At 37.3% G+C, this 8,610-nt stretch overlaps 1 protein-coding gene across 1 annotated transcript in view; it reads left to right on the top strand.

The window, feature by feature from the left end:
* The first annotated feature begins 4,278 nt into the window (after positions 1–4,278).
* Positions 4,279–8,610, top strand: part of LOC123515969 (protein phosphatase PTC7 homolog) — a 52,927-nt gene continuing 48,595 nt past the window's right edge. Inside the window, exon 1 of the mRNA XM_045274925.1 lies at positions 4,279–4,708. Within this exon, the coding sequence (XP_045130860.1) occupies positions 4,399–4,708 (310 nt within the window). The 5' untranslated portion in view covers positions 4,279–4,398. The remainder of the gene's footprint in view (positions 4,709–8,610) is intronic.

Raw genomic sequence — 8,610 nt, 5'->3', positions numbered from 1 at the left:
TTTCTTTCTACCATATTTTGCATTGTGCCCAGGTGTGAGACAATGATTGGCAGTTAGGGCTTGAGAATTGATGAAGCTACAATTATAACATCCCTCTACAAGGTAGGAAAGTGTAGCAAGTAAATTTGTTATAAGTACAGACAAGAACCCCAAAAAATCAAACACTGGCACCTATACAAGAGGCCAAGCAAAGCCCATTTGACTGAATTATCAGGAGAGGTCTTGAAAAAAATCAAGCAGGCTTTTTTATCAGCTTAGCCATATCAGTAAGCCTTCCCATGCTAATTTCAATGGCCAACATTGTAATTGTACATATAAGCTGTAACATCTTGTATCCTCCAGAAACTGTCTCTAGGGGAGTGGTGATGACAGTCTCCTTAGCTATGCATTTCCATACCTACACCCTTTCCTTTGTAAAGTCTCATTTTTCTTTCAGCCAGTAATGGAAATTCTCCATACTGGAGATAGACTTTGCAGTATGTTATTAGATTTTGTTGAATGAGTGTTGGGATTGCTGCAGGGATGGAGAACTTAGTTGTATTAAAAGCTTTAGGAACAGATAAGAGTTTTTGCAAATCATTTATTACTTATAGTAAGATAGCTTGACCTGCATTTGAATGGCAGACTATGATATATGAGTGTGAAGTTGATGCATTGTGGTAATGAAAAACAGGACTTTTAATGAGATATATCAAGATAATGAAGGTAAATAAGCAGTCCTGGTGTAAGATAAAACCAGCCAAATGTATGTTGAAGAGAATGGGAAGAGAATGCATCACAGAAATTACCAGAACACATAGATTATTACATTTAGTTTGCTATATGGAGAGAAAGAATGAGAATGATTGATGAAGATAACTGAATTGGAAGTGAGAGATGCAGGGCTAAGGATAAAGCCATGAATAGGACTGACAGGCAGCATAAAGGGACCATTAAATGAAAAGCTAACAATAAGGACAAACTAATAGAAGTTGTTTATACATAAATGAGACACAGCCTCAAGGGCCTTTATGGAAGCTTTGCCTATGTCTGTAGTTTGATCAATATATCAGGTCAGATGTCAAGAAGGCAATCATGCAGCAGGGGTAAACTAACTCTGCTGATGGGCACTGATATAGAAAGAACCAAGTATGTTGTACAACTGATCCTCTTACAGTGTAGCTGATGAGGATTAGTTTGGCTTCCCTTATGAGTCTAGAAGCTAAGGTATGATTCTAGTATATCCTTAAGTGATGCTTAAGGGTGCGATTGTAAACATTTGTTGGAAAGGGCAGATAGATTTATGTGTAATGTACATTTACTACCCACTACCTTGAAAAGAATGTATAAAAGACAGAAGACAGTAAGGGTGTGAAAGTAACAACTAATGTATAAATTTGAAAGAGTACCATTTTGTGTTAAGTCTACTTTCAATTGTTATATTTTTATATTCTTTATGTTTGCTATTTTTTTATAGATGAAGTTACGTGGGCCATTCTGTTGTTATTAAATCAGATGCAACCTGTGTTTGTAGCAGCTGTATATTTCAAGAAAAGGTACTTTCAATCAAGAAAAAAAGGGATGAATCTAGTTTTCCTCTTTTACAAGATATTAAGTCCTCATTATACAATTATACATATCTGTTTTTAGCGCTGATATCTTTTAAAACTACTATTGGATGTTATCAGAAGAGATGGCATTAACATGACACCTCAATGTTTGCCTTTACAGGCTTACAGTCCATACTGGATTTCTCACTTCTTTCTTTAATGGAGCTGGTTAACTATGATATATATTTTAAATGTATAAACATGTGAGAATAACCTGTTGAACTGGTCATAGATGAGAAGCAAAAGTGTAAAGGTTTATTGTGGTTGTCATTGCATGTTGAGGTATTTCTTTCTCAATGTTGTTTTTTATAACACATATTTCAAACTGGTTGGAATTTGAAACATACATGAAAGAAAAATTACAGAACGATAATGAGTATGCCAGTTGCAGTATTGGTTTTACATACATAAAAGAAACTAATTATGTTTAAAGTTCATATTGTAAAACAGTTAACTAGTTATAAGATGGTGCAGAAAAGTGTGTGAAAGAAAGACGTAGAATAAAGCCCAGGATTAAAACCCAGTATCTCACTTGTGTAAGTTGAGTGCACTAACCAATATGAGCACCAAGAAAAGTGACCTGTCTATTTCAAGACACCTCAGCCTTTTTTATTTATTTTTTTTATTTTTTTTAATAAGGTCCCAGTTCTGTTATACTACTGTTAGCCTAAGTGTCCATCTGTTATCTAGTCAGTGTTTGACATGTTTTGACAATGTCCTCTTTTTAATCTTCAGCTTTGGTCAATCTCCTAATCTATGATGTTCTCTTCCTACTTTATTATATCACACTTTTTTTTATTAATTAATTTATTTATTTATTATATTTTTCATTTTTTTTTTTTTTTCAGCACTGAATTGTTCATTGCACGACTTTCAGACCCATTTGGTAAAAGTGATGAAATTACTTTTCACAACATTGCTCTTTTTAACAGAAACTGTCCATGCCATTATTCTTCTATTTGTAATTTCTTTTCATGATAGTTTTCTATCTTGAATTTATATATTAATGGACACTTTTTAATACTTAATCCTGTACTTTAATTATATAATATGATATAAGATTATTAAACAACTTAAAAGCTTTCTTCACAGATACCATGAACAATTCAGGGGAAATAGTATCACCTTATGTGATGCCTTTTACTTAATAATACAAACCAGTGCTATTCCAAAGTTGTTTTTCTGGCATGGCAGTTTCATCAGTGGTAATCTCATACTTCCTCATTAAGATGTTAAAGATGAAGTAGTTTTATTAATGATTCTCATGTAAGAAAGGGACAAGATGTCAAATGCCACAAGAAAAACACCACAAACTGCCATTACTTTGAAGCAATAAATATATTCAAATGAAACTATATGCAGAAATAATGTTCAATCAAAAGAACCTATCAGATTGATTTTATGATACAGTATATCAGTTTGATTATGATTTTCAGTAATATAGGACACTTTTACATTATGTAATTTGATCATGATGGCTTTAGTTTTTATCACAACATTATCTCAAACATTAATGAGTTTCCACTACCACACATAATCATGTGCACAAATATATTAAGAAGGTAGACATTATTTTGTATAAATACAATCATACAGATATGATTTTCTAAGTAACTCATTAAGTAACCTTAAATGATACAATTTGTGACAGTTTATACTGGTAAAAAGATGAATGGAGTAAAACAAAACCTAACCAGAAAGAAATGACCTGTACTTAACACATTGAACACATATACACTTTCTTCTTTCTTTCTTTTCTTTTAATAGTCCACTAGTAATATAACTCATGAAAAGGATGTACAGATTTAAAAGAACAATAAACATTGAAATCCTATCCCACTATCCATAGAACTTGTTAAGTATAGATATATTGAACATATTTTTTGTTTTATCTTGTTTTTAATTTCAGCCTTGCTGTATAGGAGTAGATAAAGAGAGTACAATTTATGATACTTCATAATAATAATTATATGGTTTGGTAGTTCTAATATATGTGCTATATCCATTTGATGATTACCTTATTTTAGATTAAAGTTGTGCTGTTGTTCTGCAAAATTTACATTGGAAACAGGAAAAAAGTGTGATGTTGATATGAATTATAGTAATTCTTTACTTACTTATGAATACTTGATTGTAACAAGAAATATTTACAGATTTTAACAAGTACTGAATGAGTTACCCATAATTGTGTATTGAATATGTGCCTTACTGAGGATCTATGTGAAACTTATCTCCTAACTTATATAGTTAGATAGCATTGTATTCATGCCATGTGCAAAATGTTTAAGATTATAAGGTTATATATATATATATATATATATATATATATATATATATATATATATATATATATATATATATATATATATATATATATATATATACTGTACATGTATATGCAAATAATAATTTCCAAACATCATTCCTGACAATTTCATTATCATGCCAGATTTTTTATTTATTTATTTTTTTTTTTTTTTCTGCTGAGTAATTTAATTGATGTAGGTTTCCCTAAAGCTCTTACAGCTTTCGCCCATTTTTTTTAATGATTCTTATGTTTTCATCCATCCTAACGAAGTAATAAGAGTGTGTGTGTGTGTGTGTGTGTGTGTGTGCGAGGCGGTGTAGGAAAGTGGCGAAGCAGAGCAGAATTAAATTTGGCGGGGCAGCAGACGACGCGACACCAGCGCCACCCAGTCAGGTGATCCTTGTTTTTGTGGAACTCATGGCGTGTTGTGTTAGTGGTGCAGGAGTAATGTAAGATGTAGGCCACACCAACCGACCATGTGATTGCTTCAGGAATCGAAAAATGCAGAGTGTGTTGGTGTACGGGCGACTTTTCTCACGAGCCGTCGCGAACGGCATCTACAGTGTAAGCACAGGAGGGCAGGGCACCGCGGCCCCCCACACCTCACCCCCTGCTGCCTCAGCCTCCTCCTCACCCTCGCAGGGAGTCGAGGCTGAGCACATTAGCACAGCCTCCAGTCACAGGAAAAAACTACGGTTCCTAACAGCAGTCAGTGGTTTCCCAAAAAACAGAACCCTAGAGAAAGTCAAGCCGGGAAAATTCGGTGACGATGCCTACTTTGTGGTGAAGCACGCCCAGGGGGACGTCATAGGTGAGTGTGCCTGCCTGCTGCTGCATCATATTGCCCCTATTATCATATTATAAGCTTTTCCCTTCGATTATGTCCTCTTTCACTATAGGATTGATTTGATTGAGATCGCTCTTGTTATCCAATCAATAGTACTTGTGTTGTCATGTGGTTAACATTATTATTATTATTTTTTTTTTTTTGTGTACCCCAGGGGCAGAACGGCTCCCGGGATGTGAGTGATTATTGTACTCTGATATGGTGCCATTATTGCTGTTTCATGCATTATTTGCTTTTTCATTATATTTTTACCTATGCATAGGTTAGCAAATCTGGGGGCCACTTTAACTTTTCAGGTGTGACTTTGCTGCCAGATCTGGCATGACTGTTACTTTGTGACTCTGGCAATTTGCAATTTGCAACATTTTTTCCGCTGCAATTTCACGAAAGTATGAAGTAAACTGTAATGCGATAACAGAAACATGCTGTTGGTAAGGTAGAGTAATACATTTATTTATTTTTTTGGTTCTACTACAATTTCGTACAATAAACTATAGTATTAAACTAGAAATTTCCCATTTTGTTATTTAGTCATTTTTTTTAGTTAAAGCGCAGTTCAAACTAATAACTACAAGTCCTCCTCCTCCTCCTCCTCCTCCTCCTCCTCCTCTTACATGTCTTCCTGGCCCATCTCCTCCAGCCACAACAGTTTCATTAAAGAAAACTTGTGTTTCTTCCTGTTCAAAGTCACAGCAGTCAGAAAATTGGCAGTGCAGTTTTGCTCACTCCAACTTTTTCAAAACATTAGCTACTTTGAAATTCAAGATGCAACAAAGTGGCAAAGTTGCAACTCAGTGTCACAATGACCAGCTCTGAAGCTCAGGAATCTGGTGACAGAGTGAATTCTAGGAGTGAAGAAATTGCAGCACCAGTGTGGATGTGTGGTCCCTGCTTACCAGGCAGTATCTGGCAGGTGTGAGTTGCCAGTTGAGTATTTTTCTTGTAGCTTTTAGAGTTATATCGGGTAAGGTCGTAAAATGTTCTTGGATCTTACTATTGTTGATGTAACCAAACCTTACCTAACTAAACACAGTGCTGTCTTGGGCATCAGGTACTACTAGGGTCCTAACTAGTATGCCATTTGCAAATATTGGCTGAGAAGAAGAGCTGACCAGTCCATCAACCTCTATCTCATAATTATGGCAGCAATGGAGACTGACCTCTGACAAATGGGAAATGGGTGTGGCCCAAGATATCACTGCTTTCTTCCAGCTGTGCCACCTCCTTTTCTCAACAGTCATCGTAATGTTTCCAAAGTTCAATACTATCTTCTCCCAGAGATAATTCAAGTCATCCAAGTTCTCCCTGCACTAGGCCCTTTAGCTGGGTGTAGTGGCTCATTACATTACAAGGCAGCCACTCTAATGATCCAAGGTCTGTTGCTGTTGTTGGGCTTCCTATCCATCTATTCCTACACCTTGAGGGAATGGGCTCTTGCAGCACAACTCCTTAGGCAAGATGAATCTGCTTAGAAATAGGCTGATACTGGCAGTCTGTTCAAGTTTTCCTCACTTTGTGTTGTGACAGCAGGAGGGACGGCAGGACAAGAGCTTGTCTGGTGACCCTTCCCACAATTCCAGCAACAGGGGTAATACTGGAACCATCTAGGAGGATCTGGCTCACTCCATTAGGGCAGTGTTTTCAGCTGTGGCCTGGCTGTCTAGACTTGCAGTTTTTGCAGAACTCAGGTTGACAGAGAGTAAGGTCTCTTGGTAGGAGGAGACTGTACATGCACCCTTCCTGGTCTTGAATAGGTTTAGCAAGTCAGATGTTTGAGTCCTCTCATTACTGCTTTTCAGTATAGACTATAGCTCAAGGCCTCTAGCTAGGGAAGCTAATTCTTGATGTGAGCCTGCTGGATATGGGACCTGCACACTGTCCACTGTCTTTACAAGCTGATCCCTCATCATGGTCTGCCACATGTCCTCCCCAGCCTCTCAATATGCTTATTCACCAGTACTTTTAAATGTGCTTGGTGTGTTAAAGATGGCAAGGCTCCTCCTTGTCCTGAACTTTGTGCAGTATAGTACTTACATTTGGTGCTGGTGCTTGTACCTTTTTCACAAGGTCCTTTCCAGCACTCCTACAAGCTGATATATATATATATATATATATATATATATATATATATATATATATATATATATATATATATATATATATATATATATATAATAAAATTGCCTGCACCACTAATGGGCAGAAGCTGAACAGTGCTTCCTACACACTCTTTACTCTGAGGCCTGTAGTGCCTACAGGCACTATAGGCCTCAATGTAAAAAAAAAAACACACACACACTACACCACGTAGTGTAGTGGTTAGCACGCTCGACTCACAATCGAGAGGGCGGTGGGTTTGAGTCCCGGTAAGTGGCGAGGCAAATGGGCAAGCCTCTTAATGTGTAGCCCCTGTTCACCTAGCAGTAAATAGGTATGGGATGTAACTCGAGGGGTTGTGGCCTCGCTCTCCTGGTGTGTGTTGTGTGTGATATGGTCTCAGTCCTACCCGAAGATCGGTCTATGACCTCTGAGCTTGCTCCGTAATGGGGAAGACTGGCTGGATGACCAGCAGGCCTCCGAGGTGAATTACACACACTCACAGACCGTGTAGTGTAGTTTGCACGCTCTACTCACATTCGAGAGGGCCAGGTTTGAGTCCCGGGAAGCGGCAAGGCAAATGGGCAAGCCTCTTAATGTGTGGCCCCTATTCACCTAGCAGTAAATAGGTACGGGATGTAACTCGAGGGGTTGTGGCCTCGCTTTCCCAGTGTGTGTTGTGTGTAATGTGGTCTCAGTCCTACCGAAGATCGGTCTATGAGCTCTAAGCTCGCTCCGTAATGGGGAAGACTGGTTGGGTGACCATCAGGCGACCGAGGTGAATTACACACACAGTGGACCCTCGGATTGGGAACAAAAATTTCAATAATTTTAAAACATAACATAACATAAATAATAGGATAACAAAGGGCCACCAGGGCCCATCTAGGTTATCCTGTATCAGTCGCACAGCGACCTCGTCATCAGTACTTAAAGATACACTTACAAGTACACAATACATTATATACTAATTCTAAATATTTGGCCCATTAACAGGGGTAAGTCCTACAGCGAAATCCTCTACAATTTGTGGTCCCCATACATGGGGATCATGTCTTGTTTAACTAACTTTTACCTTCAGAGTTTGAACAAAATTTAGACTTGGAACAACCTGAAGGCAGCCGAATCCTGACTGACATTAGCACTGTTGGTGGGAGGTAAACATCAAATTCCTGCTTTGTTTTGATTCTACGTTGTCGCCTTGCTCTTATTCCCAGCTGGAGTCAGGACATTTGACCACAGTCACTTAACCAGGTAGGATGGTTGAATAATAGTATTTCATACAAGTACACTGATCTCATAACTAGCAAAAATAACAGACATGAAACAAAGAATCCACATAGAACTAACAGACTATGCTAATGGTAGTGCTGCCACCCGCAATATATTCTTAATACCTGGTTATGTGACACTTGCCGTGAAGCTCACCACCAAAAGGTAAATAAAATAGATTTTACATAGTTTAATTCTTATTTACTTTAGTAAAAAAAAATTGGGGTCTTGGAATGGATTAAAGCTATTTACATTGTTTTGTATGGTGAAAATGGTTTTGGACTTGGAACAATTTGCACATGGAACAGCCTTCTGGAACAAATTATGTACTCTCTCTCTCTCTCTCTCTCTCTCTCTCTCTCTCTCTCTCTCTCTCTCTCTCTCTCTCTCTCTCTCTCTCTCTCTCTCTCTCTCTCTCTATATATATATATATATATATATATATATATATATATATATATATATATATATATATATAACTCGGGTAAAGTAGACTG

The sequence above is a fragment of the Portunus trituberculatus genome, chromosome 40 (genome assembly GCF_017591435.1).
Source record: "Portunus trituberculatus isolate SZX2019 chromosome 40, ASM1759143v1, whole genome shotgun sequence".
NCBI lineage: Eukaryota > Metazoa > Arthropoda > Malacostraca > Decapoda > Portunidae > Portunus > Portunus trituberculatus.
Note: the sequence above shows the minus strand (reverse complement) of the source record. Positions and strands in the feature narration are given on the sequence as shown.